This window comes from Gavialis gangeticus, unplaced genomic scaffold (genome assembly GCF_001723915.1).
Source record: "Gavialis gangeticus isolate Ggan-Ray unplaced genomic scaffold, GavGan_comp1, whole genome shotgun sequence".
NCBI classification, from domain to species: domain Eukaryota; kingdom Metazoa; phylum Chordata; order Crocodylia; family Gavialidae; genus Gavialis; species Gavialis gangeticus.
Window position 1 is genome coordinate 53400598 of NW_017729034.1, and position 15501 is coordinate 53416098.

The following is a 15501-nucleotide window of genomic DNA, read 5'->3' on the forward strand; positions in this document are numbered from 1 at the left end:
GTGGGCTGATGTAATGATAGGCTTTGGGATGGCCCCTGTTGCAAGGCCATTTATTCTTGCTTTGCTTGAGCTCTTACATTAATTTAGAGAGCCTTTGTGGTAATGCCCCTCACTGCTTCTCTCCCTATCTATGGATTATTCTGTGTCCTTGCTGTAGTCTAAAGGAAAGCAGCAGCCTTCTCTGTTCAGAGTACATAGTATATTACACTTTTTATGTCTCCCCTAAGACCAGAATCCCATTCCTAGTGAACCAAATACTTTCATGCCCATAAGTAGTACACTATTTTCATGAGGAGAACATTACTTTGGAAACATTCAACAGGTGTTAATGAGACCACTTAGAGTAAGACACTAGTCAGAGTGCCTATGGGCATGTCCAGAGAAGCGCGGCTGTGCAGTATGTGGCGCTGCAAACATGTTTGCAGTGACACATACCACACAGTCTGGTGTTCTCCGCACTGCAAGGACGCACTGCCCAAGCATGCGCTGGGCCGGTTTTTCCCACAGGTTTTTTTTACCCCTGGATTTTCAGGGGTCAAAAAAGTGGGGAAAAAACCAACAGTGGTGCAATGCATGCTCAGCCAGCGTGTGCTGCTGAAAAGCAGAGCCGGGCTACCCAGAGCCATGTGGCAACTGCCAGCCAGGCTCCCCATGGCAGAATCGCCATGGATGTAGCTCTGGGAGGCGCCCAAGATCCCAGGTAAGGCTGCTGGGGCCAGCTCAGTACTGGCCCCAGCCTCCCCTATTCCACCTGGGGCAACTTGCCACATGATATAGCATACATGTCATGGGTGTTCCCCAGGGACAAGTAGCAGTGGTGCAAGGTGCACCTTGTGCTGCCACTACTTGTCCCTGGGGAACCAAATGTCCATGCATGTCTGGACATGCCCTATATGGCCAAATTAGGCACTAGAATGTAGCTTCCTTGGATTCATGTGAATTTCAAATTATGTAAGAAAGTCATTCTTGTTTCTAACTTATAATGGAATAGAGAAACAATCAATTCATTATGAATGTTGAGCCTTTGTTAAAGTACTCTGGAAGCCAGTGTTTGAAACTTACACAGGAAAAAGTTACCAGTAGCTTTGAGTATTTGTGAGCAACTTGGTGGATACATACAGTCCCGAAGCCTGTATTGGGTAGATTTTGCAGCTCACTGTGGTTTCTGTATTGTTGCTGCTGCCTACTACTGGAATCCATGTTGGGTATCTCTGAGTTGCTGTAACTTCAATTTCTATTCCTTTGAAGACTTCAAAGTTATTAGCTCACAAAGCTATTATTTCCTTTTTCTGTTATCAGATACATTGATAGGATAACTTAAGAGGCTTGTCTTAAGCTTTGCATTGTTTTGTTGCGAATTGGTGTCACCATTAGATGATCAAGGTATAAAAAGTGCACTTAGTATGACAGGCTGTGGCAGACACACACTTGCAGTGCCACCGCTGGTATGCTCTGCCCACCTTGGCGCCACCCCAAGGCCTACTCACTTGCCATGACTTGATGTTATCTGAGATTAGTTGGAGGTGCTGCTTAGTGCTTCCCTCTGGCCCCAGGCAGCTCAGCTGATAGGTCTTCTGTGAGGCTCCACCACCCTTACACTTTACCCCTTTCCACTCAGGTGGTCCACTCTGGTCTTGGTGATCTCTGTGATGGGCTGCTGGCACCACCCATTCTCTTGGCACGCCTACCTGCACGGTCCTCCGTGGGAGAGTGGTGAGGCCTTCTTGGCCAATGACTGCACAACTTAGCATTAATGAACCTGAACATGTGCACATGGTGTGGGCAAGCAGGGCATCCCAACACTTTACTTCAGTGTTCTGCGCTTGGTGAGGCAGGCTTCACCTGGTCCCCGCCAGCTTCACCTTTGTGGGTGTTCCCTAGGCAAGCTGGAGTTGTAGGCCTAATGGCACCCAGCCATGTACCCCAGTACTTTAGGCAACATCCCCTCATGCTCCCTAGGGTCCTCCATGGCCACTGCTGGTTTACCATTGGGTTTTGGGTCTGTACCCACTCAAACGCAGTGACAGTGGCCACAGGGGTGCCAGGTGGGTTTTCTTCCCTGTTGGGCTCTATTCGTTCCTCTTGGGCTGGCCTCCTCCCATCCCAGCTGCCCTTGCGGTACCTTTCAGTGTTGTGGTGTGTGAGCGGGGGCTTAGTCAGGGCTGCACTGCTGGGTTTACCCATCCAGGCTTCCGTGCCAATACCTGCTCTTTCTCCTACTGGTGTTTGGTTGTCCATGGCATCTCCTCTTCTGGTGGGGCCTCCTGCCCCTTGAAAGATTCCCTGTTGTGGTGCCACAGGTAAGTGTGTGGCCTGTTTCCACGAGAGGGTTCTGGTAGCAACTGGGGCTCCTGCAGCCTGGCCTGGTAACCTGCCCCCGTGGGGGTGTGCTAGCCCTGCTCCAGCTGCAGGGAGTTTCAGGTTGCACTTGTGGTATGCCCTCTTTCTCCCTCCCCCATGCTGCTGGTGTGGAGTTCCAGGACCGGACAACTCCACAGGCCCTCTTTCGGTCACGTGGTGTTGGCCAATTCCCCAGCAGACTGGCTACCTGGACGCTGGCGCTGTAGTGAGTGTGCCATGGGCCTGTCACACAGGGCCATAGCAGAGAAGCTTAATTAATTCTTTGCATTGGTTTTTACTGCAGAAGATATTGGGAGAATTTCCACTTCAAATCAATCCTTCCTAGTAGATCTGTTTGAAGATCTGAATCACATTGAAGTGATAATAAGATGTTTTAGAATAAATCAAATACTAATAAGTCATCACAACTAGATGGCATGCACCCAAGAGTTCTGAAAGAACTCAAAAGCAAAATTGCAAAAGTATTGGCAATAGTAGGTAATCTATTGTTGTAAACAACTGGGGATAACCAACATAATACGCATCTACAAAAAGCTCCAGAGATTAACCTGGAAACTACAGACCAGTGAATCTCACTTCCATCCCTTGCAAATTGGTAGAATCTATTATAAAGAAGAAAATCAGCTGCACGTGGACATCTGTGACATGGGGAAGAGTCAGCATGGTTTCTCTAAAGGGAAAACTGCCTCACCGATCTGTTGGAATTCTGACTATCATGTAGACCCAGGGATCCAGTTGACAGCATATATTTGGATTTTTGAAAAGCTTTCAAACAGGTCCCTCACCAAAAAGCTTTTAAAAAAATGAGTTAACATGGCATTGGAGGGAAAATTCTTTGCGGACTGAGAGTTGGCTGAAAGATAGGAAGCAAAGGGTAGTGCTAAATGGCTACTATCCAGGATGAAGGGAGGTCAAACGTGGGGTCCTGCAGGATTTGTGTGGTGCCTAATTTTGCTCAACGTTTTTGTCAATGACCTGGAAATAGGGATGCAAAGTGAAAATTCCAAGTTTGTAGATGCAAATTATTCTGGGTAGTCAAATCTGAGGCTGAAGGAGAGGAGCTCCAGAAAGATCTCACAAAGCTAAGTGAGTGGGCAAAACGAGTGGCAGATGAACTTCAATGTCAAGCTATTTCATATGGGGAAAAATAACCTCAGTTATACATACACAATGGTGGGTTCTGAACTAGCTCTGACAACTTAAGAAATGGACTTTGAAGTCATTGTAGATAGCTCTCTAAAAGCATCATTTTAGTGTGCAGCAACAGCCAAAAAAAGCTAATAATATATTGAGTATCACTAAGGGACTTGAAAACAAAATAGAAAATATTATCATGCCACTATACAAATCCCTGGTGTGTGCACATCTTGACTACTGTGTGTAGTTCAGTGATGTCCCTCTAAAGGGATTACTGAATGTACTACTTGCCACTCTTAGGAACAGAATACTGGCCTAGATGCACATGGACGCGGGGGATCCAGTTGGTTTGACCCAGTGTGGCTCTTATGTTTTAACATTCTGGTTTGTTGAATATTTTTATAACCAGTGAATAGAATAATCATACATTTTCATAACTTTACCTTTTGTTCGGCAAGGAATACTCTGTCTAAACCTTATTCAGTTACATAATTCTTGGTTTAACACAGAATTCAAATACAGAAAATTTCAATATTGAAATATAGTATTTGACAAACTTATCTTCCATGTTTAGATGAATGAATTTTGAGGGGAATGAAGAAAAGTTATTCAGAATGAAAATTCTTTTTCCATTATAAGGGTTACATTCATTACACATTTGCAATACTGTCTAAGTAGAATCCATATTCATAATATTTGAGGTTGTCTTTTTTCTAGGAATCCATCACTTTGTAAAAGAAAAGGAATTGTCTTCATGTTTTGTTTTGATATTCTCGTTATAAGATAGATGGCAAAAGTCTTTCAGTTGAGAATAGTCAAAGACCTGATGATTTCATGCTTGAAACCAGTTAGTAAAGTGAATATAGTTTTATAATAAAGAGGTCTGTGTTACTGAGGTAAAGCATTTTTATAGTGGATACATAGATTTAAAATTGTATGTAGGAAAAAATCAGCCATTTAGATGATTAATAATAGCAGTGTAATTTGCAGTTGAAATCTAAGTATATGTTGTCCTATGTCCAGGTACTTGTACGTAAAGCTTGTATCAGAGTATTTATATCTATTCCCCAGGGGAATTATAGAAGTTATATACAGAAAGAGCTATTAGATCACTGAACATATCTGTATAAACATATATTTATTTTTCAGGTTATCTGAAGTATTGTTTATTCAATTGTTTTTATATTTAACCTTAGTTAAAAGGCATATAAATTATTTTGCTGCAGTTTTTAATGATTTATGTAGTAATATAATTATTGCTGAAAATATTTTTTTCTTTGTTTCAGGTGGATGTTTGATGGGAAATATATAAATGATCAGCAGAGTACATTCTCTATGCCTGAGCTTTATATAGTTACTATTTTTTACCATACTTTTTTTTTCATTAGTTAACAATTAGTTGTTCTACTACTAATAGAAAGCCCAAACTAGCATTTGGAACAACAAATACATTTGTAGACAAATATAGGGCTGACTTGGGTGACCTGCTCTGTGTACAGAGGCTGGAGTGATATCACTGTTTAACATAGCTATGTCCTGCTTTCCTGGAATAACAGAATCTTTTTGCACTGATGTTCTTTTAGTTTGAGGCTAAGGAAACATTGAAATAATTTAATTCTAATACAGATCTTCCAGTGCTAGAAATGGTGTGTGTAGATGGTTATATCATATACCCAATCTTCAGTTTGGCTATTTGGGGAAAGATGGGAAGGAGCGTAATGAAAAACATGGAGTGCACTATCTGTTAAGGGAAGGCCCTACAAATCATCCCAGACTCTGCCTCCCTAATTTAAACACCATGGCTATGACAATGTCAGCAGTATTGCATGAAAATACAGGGAGATTAAGAAACAGTGTTACTAACTTTCTACTTTCTTATTTTTTGGATCAGCAGAAACAAAAGAGATAATGCTAAAATTGAAGAATTCAGACGAAATGATTCAACTCCAACAATCCGTGGCAGTTCGAGAGTACAGGCTATACACTCGCACCACTCTTCAGGGGTTTTGGTTAGTATGCTGTTTTTTGATGTTGGTGTCTTCATTCTGGGCAATGCTATGTAATTTTCGCCATAATATTGTGTCAAAATACATATCACTTGAATTAATGGCTTGATTTTGCATAGAGCCATGCAGAGCTGTTCTCTGCATATGCTTTTTAGCAGTTAGCTATGTACCCTCACACTTTGATGCAGAAGAAGAAAAATGCTTTATGTATGTGTTTAGTGTGTTATGTTCTACAATAAATTGGTCAGTTCCTCCTTCACCTCAGAGGAACCAATATACAAAGATATCAGTAACTTGCTAGGCATCCCAGTAGATAAATCTCTACTTTTGGTTAATCTTATCCAGAGTAATTAGTACTTGTCCTTGCTGCTGCAGAAAGAAAAAGATGCTTTCTAGAGGCAAAGTGAGCACTTTTTTATTTCATGCTGCTAAATCAAGCATAACAACCATTTTTGTTGTGGAATGACTTTGCTTCTGGATAATTAGTAACTGGTTTGTTCCTTCATTTTTAAATTTGTGAAATTGAGACTTATCACATGTATGCACACATATACTAACCCTGATATTAAACGTATGCATTTGACTTGACTCCAAGATCTGCATAATAGATGAAACAATGCAAACATGTCATACCTGGAATCGGTAAGATTCTAAAGCTAATGGGATGTATGAACCTGGTGGACAAGGTGTATACATATTGCATACAAAATATCTACATTAAAAGAACATTAAGGTTTCAAATTCATGGACTTGCAAATCAGCAAATGCTATAGTTGTCTGTTCAATCTTAAATTTCCCTCCCTTGTCTTTTTATGATACAGTTTTTAAATGTATGATCATATACTGTTTATTTCCTCAGGACTCCTGCCTCATTGAGCATGGCAAATGCATAGTGTTCCTTGAATACATTGCTATTTTATGTTTCATTTCATGTGCGTTGTTCCATGTGCATTCCTAGTTACTGCAGTGTTGAAACCCTGCTCTGAATATAAAAGTGTTAATTTCCCTCTGCCATTTACTTGGATGCTTATCTGTATTATATGTGTATGGTTCAGAAATGTTCAGGTTACCTTCATAACCCCCCTGTGAAGTCAGGTGTTTATATAACTCCCCCACTACATCTTTGTCCCTATCTCAGTTCCCTCTCCTTCCTTCCCTTTGCTTGCTTGCCTCAGCATATCTGCCAATACAGATTCTACCTGGTCTTCTCACCTCTTTGCTTTATAGTCAGGTATTTTTTTCCTACTCTTCATTGGCCTGCGGACCAGTGGTATCATTGACAACGTAAGAGAAATTCTCTGCTTCCAATTCTGGGACATGATCCCACAAGAGTTTGCGGATGTCAGGAAAACTAATGCTACCTTGATTTCCCCTTTGCACCTTTTTTCAAGATATCAGTCCTGTCTGTGTTAAATAATTTATTTTTCAATATTTTATAAATAATACCAAATGATAGAAAAGAAATCTTACATTTTACTAAGTAGCAGCCAGTAATAGGGGAGAAGGAAAACTGATATGTGTGATCTTGGTCTTCTTAGATTAAAAATCCAGAACTGGGGCTGCTGGATTTCAAAATCCATCTTTGATTTCTTTTGTGGTATTCCAGGGGAAGGAAATGTGATCGACATTATCAGTCATGCAAATAATACCTTGCACTTTATCAGGATGAGTGTACAAATCCCACAGATGCTTACTGTATACTTTCATAAACCAGTGATAAAGCAACTACTGAGTTTATATCTTGCATTTTTTTTAATGCATTGAGTTAAAAAACACATGTTTACCTTGTATTTGATTTTTAGGAACTGCCAGCCCGTGAAACTGTTGAGGATCTCAAAGGTATCTTGAAGACTTTTTACCTTTTTAAACTCTTTTTCTTTAAACATTGCATGTCATTTTTTTAAAATGAAGAGCCTGTACTAGATGCTAACCTGGCCCAGAAAAATGGGTGGCTGCTGCCTCCCTTTTTCCACCTTGTGGATAGTTAGTTGGGTAGTTGTGAACTCTCCAGCTAGATTAGAAAAAATTTACCCTGCCCAGGTAAGGAAAAGTTCTGTTGCATTGGTTTGTTCTCTCTCTCATCTTTTCCTGAGGGAGAGACCTCTGTGTATTAGCATAGTATTTGGGTTTAATAAACAATTTTTGGGAAGCAGAGGGTGATCCATGGGTTTTTATTATATATACATGCTCCCTTTTCTTGATTGTGGGGGGAGGGAGGGGAGGAAGCACACAAAGGGTAGACCTACAATTTATAGGCTCCTGAGACAGAAAAACTTGCAAACCCTTAATGGTCTGACTTGTATGCATATATCTATTCACACGAGTGAAACTATATTTTCAGGTAATTTAAAACCAAAATATTTTTTTCAAGCAATTCCTAAACTAGGAAACACTATCCTTAATTTTTAGCTAGATGCAAAACATTTTGGAAGTTGACAGAGAAACATTGACATCTATAAAAACATTCTAAGATGACTCTTTTCTAAAGTAATTGGCAACAGTAATCTGGTTTTGGGTTATTTTTGGTGCTTCCTTAGTTCTGCAATCTAGGGTTAATGTTTAGATGTATAATGCTTTTTGTTTGTATGGCCTCATTTTACATATGTGGTGTTGTTAGGAGTTATGGTGTTAGAAGATCAAGCTGTTCCACCAGTTACATCTACTTCACCTGATGTCAAAGCAGATACATTACCTGTTTCTACAGCCCTTATGACAAGTTCTACCACCTCAGCGATAGTGACAAAGCCAGTGACTGTGGAGACATTTACTACTAATGGAACAAAAGAAAAAGAAAATAAAGTGCAGCCCTCCGTTCCCCATACATCAGAAGATATTCTTGTGTATACAGATATGGCTAAAAATTTGTCAAATATATCTCTGTCACAATGTGATGGTTTAAGAAATGGCTTTCCTCTGGAGCCATGGGGCAGTGAAAATTCAGTTATTTCAGAGCATTTAAGTAATCCAAAAAATAACAAGAGAGAGAAATTGTCAGATGGGTCATCTTATGAAAGCTTCAGTAACAACTGTCCACAGTGTACTGCAATTGCAGCCAAAGAGACTGATGATCACAGGGAAAATTCTTGTAACCTAGATAACACTAATGAGGATCTTGATTATTCAGATGGTGAAGTTGCTGTTGCTCTTGTTGACAGCTCTCAGCCTGGAGACCAACTTAGTCTACATGAACCCATTAAAATAATAATCACTATGAGTAGTGCTCCAAACACTGCGAATGATTTAGAAGGTTCTGTTCACCTGAAGGTATTAAGCACTGAGAAAACCAGCTCAAACCCAGACTCTAGTGCAGCTACAGAAAATCTGAACAGTCAGCAGAATAACGAACAGCTCAAAATTCCCATTATAACTTTTGAATTTTCTGATGGCAGTAGAGGTAATGTTTATCCAGAAGCCAGTGAGAGTGAAAGAACTTCAGAGCATTTAAAGGTTGATATATCATCCAACCAGTGTTCAGGCTACGAATCTGGTGATCAGGACAATGCTGGAAAGGAACAAAGCAATCCTGCAAATACACCCATAGAAACTAACACTTGCTTAGGTCCAAATCTGGAAGATGTTTCTGAGAATTTGCCAGTCACAGCTCTTAATTCTAAAGAAGATCAACTAAACCTTGATCCAGTATCTCGTAAAACTCCCCATGAAAAGAGACATGTTCGTGTGCTGAGTGTAGACAGTGGGACAGACATTCTTTTAAGTAAGAATTCTACAGAAATCGTTAGTGATAAAGAGAAGGCTTTACCAACCTCTAAATCTGACCTAGAAGCCAAAGAAGGACAGACACCTAACGAATCCAACTTCCTGGAATTTGTCTCTTTACTGGAATCCATTAATACCTCAAAGATGAAGGCATCCAATCAATCCAGTGTCAAAACAGAGACTATGAAGGATAATGGATCTGTTGGAGGTATGATGCATGATTTAAAGTTACTATTTTCTAACAAACTGCCAGATTATTTTGATTATCATAAATCCAGAGCTTGTTGGGGAGACCCTTAATCTATAAAACAAGGACCGTACCTTTTTTTGTTCTATTATGGGCTTTCTGTATTGAAGGTTACAGCATACCTGCCTGATACTAAGAGACCTGTGCTTTACTGGAAACCAAAGCACAATCTCATCCAGCATTCATCTGAGGTTGTATAAATACTAGGCCTATGTGAAGCAGCTTTGGATTCGGATTTGCCTGATTTGGGGAACAGTGATTTGATTCGGTGATTCAAATCACTGTCCCAAATCTGATTCAGAGATTTGGCTGCCACCGAATCTCCAAATCAAACAGGCCCCATCCCCCACCCGTTCTCCCAGACTCATCAATGGCTGCCCTGCCCAGTCCCAGCATCCTGGCACTTTTTTTTAAGCCCCACACTCACCGGCTCCTGCCAGGCTGAGAGGCAATCCCCGCTGCCCCATGCTGTGTGGGGGGGCTCTGCCACAAGCCCCCAGAAGCCTCAACAGCTGCTGCAGCAGCCAGTGAGTGTGGGGCTTTTTTTAAAGCATCGGATTGCTGGGGCTGGGCAGGGCAGCCACTGAGGGGCTGAGAGAGTGGGCAGGGGTTGGAGGCACTCAGGGGGGCTGGGGGAGCAGGCAGGAGATGGGACCTGGAGAGGGTCCCCCCATGGTCCCCTCCCTGCTCCTCCAGCTGCCGCCCCTCCACCCCCTACTTACTGGCACGGAGCCCAGGTTCAACTCCCTACGGCAGTGAGCAGGGACCGCTTGAATCTCTAAGTCTCCTCCAGATCTTTTTCCGAATTGATTCAGAGGCTTCAGATCCATTCGTACCTTTTTACTGGTCTCCCAATTTGATTTGAATTTGGAGATTCAGCTGCCAAATCGGGCCAAACCTCTTCCAAATCGAATCAGCAGCTGAAGCTTCACACAGCCCTAATAAATAGAAAGACATACCAAAAATAAGTATGAAGACATACTTACCTATCCTTCCAGGAATTGTATAGGTAACCTCTGAATCACAGTGGTGGGCTTCTTCCAACTATCCAGGGTAGCAATTAATTTTTTATAACACAACGTTTCTTACTAATTTTACATTTGTGCAGTGACTGGCTAATGTTGTTTCTAAGGGGCTTTTTTCCTTATAAAGACGTTTTTGCTAATAGAAAGTCCAGGGTTCACAAAGAGTGCTGTCTTTATCTTTTTAAAATGTGTGGCTTGGTAGTGTAATGTCTTGTGTCCCACTCAAACCAGACAAACCACAAGCCTTCTTGCAAAAGTAACAGTCCTGGTAGTTAGTATTATTACCAATAACTTTCAGAATTTTGTGGTTTAACTGACCTAGTGACTCTTGCAATAAAGCTCCTATATTATAGTTCTAACAGGTAGGAAAAAACTTATACAATAGCTCTTAGCAAATGAGGAGAGATTTTCATTTACACATTAGCTTTACCTTACATACGTGAATATGGCTTCCCAGTGACCTTCTATTTGCTCCCATTTTTGTCAGCACTCTATCCCAATGCCTTCCACTCCAGTTCATAGGGCTATTGTTTGTAAGTGTTGTAGCATCTAAGTTTCTTCAAAACAATAGCTAAATTGAGACATCTGTGGTTAGATGACTAAAACTGAGGAAGCACTACATATGAGGAATAAAATTAAAAAAACACTTCGCTGGTTCTAGCTAAAAAAAAAAAAGTTTTGAAATGACAAAAATAAAACCAATTTATAAACGGTTTTCAGATGGAGAAACACTGGTGGAGTGGTGAATGTTAAAGCATGATGTATTGGCTTCTCAATAGCAGTGTTAAACTTAAGTAAAGGAAGTAACCACTGACCAGAATGGTTCAGGATGTCCACAGATGCCATGACAAAACTGAGGGGATATTATTAGTTCATATAGGCAACTGGTAGTCTCCCATTTGGACAAACTTAAGTTGTCTTTCATGTACAGCCATGACTGTCCATACATGTGAGAATGCTGTCCCTTTTTTAAATCACTCCTATACTTTTATTGGCCAGTACTGCTGAGCATATAGGAGCTTTCCCTGGGCTGCTGCGTTAGGTGAGGAGACAATTACTGTGCGCCCAAAGGCAGTCATTTTGGCCATGAATACCACAACCCCCCCCCTCTACCTAGTACATATTTAGCTCTTTTTACCTACATCCCTGAGGAGGAAGGATACATTATCACTACTTTACATTTTGAACTTAGTGCCATAGATTTCTAAAAACACTTTAGAAGAGAAGTGTTTTTAGAAGATAGGAAAGAATCAGTTCTTTACAATGGCAAATTCAGTCCTGAAGTCTTGAAATAATTAGGCAGATTTGTTACTTACTTTCCCACTGTTGGGGAAATTCTCTGTTGGAGTGGTTTATGCCAGAAATATGATTACTAAGTGAGAGCTCAAATACTTTTTCAGTATTGGGTTAAGGCATAGAGTTCAGGCTAAGAAAATATTTTTCTCTTTCTTTCCCCCTGCTCCCCAGGACAGGTAGAAGTTTTGGGTTTAGTTCTGTTTGTAAAGTGTCTAGTGCAGGGTAGTTCTTGTCCATAGGGCTCTAGGGCATTCTGTTCAGAGAAATATGTAATAGGGAGTTTCACACTTGCCAAGAAAGGATAGCAGAGAAGCATGGGCAAGGGTTTGGTGACATCCAGTACAGCTGAATCAAGCTGTCTGTCAGACAGTAGTGGAATAGTTGGCCTGGTAGAAGTAAAGAGAGTACCACTGACTTACAAGTTAGCAAAGAGCTAAGGAGAGCAAGAGAACTGAGTAACAAATCAGCTACAATGGGAAGAGACTGGATTTTAGCACTGCTTCTCTTTCCTCAGATTCAGTTGATTCCAGCTCAGCATGTAACATCTTAGAAGAAGCTGGAAAGGGATCAGGAAGAATTTCTAATGTAAGCTAATGCATCTTGCAAGCAGCAGTTTGAAAGTATTCTCTGCTAGTGTTCTGAATAAACTTATGGGGTTGTTGAAGGACACAATAAATGTGAACTTTTCAATTACAGCCAATATAACAAGTTGCAGGGAATCAGGGCTGCCAGGATTAGTGTTAGTTTCAGTACCAACTGTTGGATGCCCACAAGCATTATAACAAAATTTGTTGAGCGCTAAATGGAATTGGGTATCAATGTAAAATGAGCGCTGTAGTGAAATAGCACTGAGTGAAACAGCCTTAAGTGCGGGGTGGCCTGTATAGTGGCTGCAAGCAACAGCATTATGTACAATGCACTTAATAAAGATCCAGTTACTACTGTTTAGATGGAGTCCATTTATTGTTGCACAGTGCTCTATGTGTGAAAGAGTCAGATAGTTAAAAAACAATTATTTTTAAAGGCAAGCAAGTTTAATCTGGTTTGCGGAGACTAATCCAAAATAAACACAATTTGATTATTGACTGTTGCTGCAAAATACTGCTTGATTTTTTTTGACACAGACCTTTTCTTATTTTTTTTTATGGCATTGTAATTACAAGCTTGAAGTTCCTGGCTCTGCAGCAGCAGTTAATTACAGTTTGTACAATAATTAAAAAAACCCCATATTTGTATTAAAATTATATGCATGTGTGGAAGGGTTGATTTTACAAAAAATGAAAAGTGTCTGGAAAAGTCAAATAACCTCAATGGAATTACTTAGGCTAATTGCACCTTAACCAGCTTAATTGACAGAGGGTAAATCCTCCTTCAAATGGGTATAAATATATGGCATAGAAGAGCACATTAAGGAATATGAGAAACCTGGACCTCCAGATGCATTCTTATTTCTAGAAAGCTTAGCATTCAGAAATTTAATGTAGGAATGACTAAACATTTTGTGTAATTTGCAGAGAGCAAGTGATCAGGATAATTTTCTTGTAGTGATTGGAAGAGGTTTGGAACTGATTGGTCACATATAAATGAAGAATCTTGTGCTCACATGAAATGCAGGAAACTCAATATATATCACTTTGTCTACAAGAAGACCTTACTACTTATATTATTCATTAAACTGTGACACAAAGAGATTCAGAACTTATTTATTGTCTCTTACACCATTGTTAAAATAGATTTTGATTTTTAGAGATTTTGAAATACTCTGACTTTCAGGCCAATAATGGTTTTAACCTTGGTTAAACTCTTACCACCCACACAGAAGGGCGTTTCAGTCAGTGCCTTGTCACAGGACTCTAGGTATGTGTTAAACTTTGTGGACCATTATGCAGTGTTAAAGTTAGAACATGTTCTGAGCAGTTGCACAGCCATATTTACTATGAATCTTACATGCACCGCTCATGCTCTGCTTCTAGAGGGCCAGCAAGCAGGCTGCCTAACATGTTGTGCTGGCATTCCCATATTTCTGATACCAGCTGAAAACAGCCAAACATAGATGAAGGTGCCTGTTAAGTGAGGTGAAGTGATGATGTGATGTGACTACTGGTGAGCCCTCTTTGACTTACTGTTCCAGATGGCACCAGATTTCCAGGGGCATTCTGGAGATGAGTAGTAGGGCTGTGTAAAGCTTTAATCGCTGATTTGATTCAGCCTGATTCGGTGGCCAAATCTGAATTGAATCAGGAGACCCACTAATCTCTCTGAATTGATTTGGAAGCCTCTGATTTGATTCAGAGAGATTTCCTGATTTGGCCATAGATACAGCTTTATATATTTTTTTTCCTATGTACCTCGAGGTACTAGGTGTGGCTCATGAACACTGAGATAGTGGGGTGGATGGAGTGTCCCATGGGAGTGAAGGGGAGTCCTCCATGTGCTCAGCAGCAAACCACATGCTTCTGGGTCCGCCGTGGAGTGTGTGGGGGACCACCTCACCCCCCGGCTCAGTGACTGCTGTCTCCTGGGTCTGGTGGGGCACCCAAGGTTCCCCCACGGCCGATTAGTGAGTTGGGGGCAATGGGAGGGCCCCCACGTGCTTTGCAGTGGACCTGGAAGTGGGCTGGATTCTGGTCCACTTCCAGGTCCACCGATGAGTGTGCAAGGGACGTCCTCACGCTTCTGTGGGATGCTCCATCTGCTCCGCCATCTCGGCATTCATGAGCCATGCCTTGTACCTCGAACTATGTAGAAAAAATATATCTTCAGATTCAGATTCGGCTGAATCGAACTGGGACAGTGATCTGAATTAGCGAATTGAATCGCTGTCCCCGAATTGGGCTGAATCTGGATCCGAATACTGCGTGCTTTGCACACCCCTAATGAGTAGTGGAATCAAGCAAATCCTTGCCTTGACTGCTATAATCCACAGGCACTCCATGCTTCAGCATAGCATGCTCATGGCCCTGGTGAGATGCTTCTCTGAGGACCGTGACACTGGCATGAGCATCGTACTGGCTCATTTGCAGGAGGAACAACATGCTGCCGTGCAAGTCAGGGTCCTGTGGGTCTGATATCAGATGGCACCTCATCATTGCTGGGCACTATTGGTGAGCTCAAATGGGTGGAAGCAGTTTCTGCTGAGATGACAAGCAGTGGTGGTGAAAATTTACAATGTTATGTGACACATTTATGGACATTTTGTACCAAGCTTCAGTGCCAGGACATTGGGCTTTGGTACTCTGTGTCCATTGAGAAACGCATGGCCCTGGTTATTTGGAAGTTGGCAAACACCCACAGCCTCCATTCTGTCACCAACTAGTTCAGCATGGGGTGGAAGATGGCGAAGACAGCCAGGCATGAAGTGTGTAATGCCATCCTTGAAGAGCTGGGCCCTCAGTGAATCTGGATTAGAGACTTATGGGAGGTTATCATTGGATTAGAACTGATGGGCATTCTAACCTGTGAGGGCTGTCAGTGGGACTGATGTACTCATTCTGTGCTCCCATCAGTGCATCTCAGATTACATAAACTCTAAGGAGTTCTTTTCAGTTATGCGCCAGGGAGTTGTGGACTACAAGGGGCTCTTCGCTGACTTCAGTGTTGAGTAGTTGGACCGGATACATTACACACACTGTCACAGGGCGGGGACCCAGGAGTGGCCATGATCTCTCCTGGCGCCCCCTACTGTGCCAAGTTGGTATAAAATGCACCCTCG

The 15501-nt window shown here is 41.4% G+C and overlaps 1 protein-coding gene across 1 annotated transcript in view; it reads left to right on the forward strand.

Moving 5' to 3' along the window:
* PCNX2 (pecanex homolog 2 (Drosophila)) overlaps positions 1 to 15501 on the forward strand; it is a 328028-nt gene that overhangs the window by 10125 nt on the left and 302402 nt on the right. Inside the window, exons 3-5 of the mRNA XM_019527461.1 lie at positions 5390 to 5507; positions 7307 to 7343; positions 8122 to 9429. Of these exons, the coding sequence (XP_019383006.1) occupies positions 5390 to 5507; positions 7307 to 7343; positions 8122 to 9429 (1463 nt within the window). The remainder of the gene's footprint in view (positions 1 to 5389; positions 5508 to 7306; positions 7344 to 8121; positions 9430 to 15501) is intronic.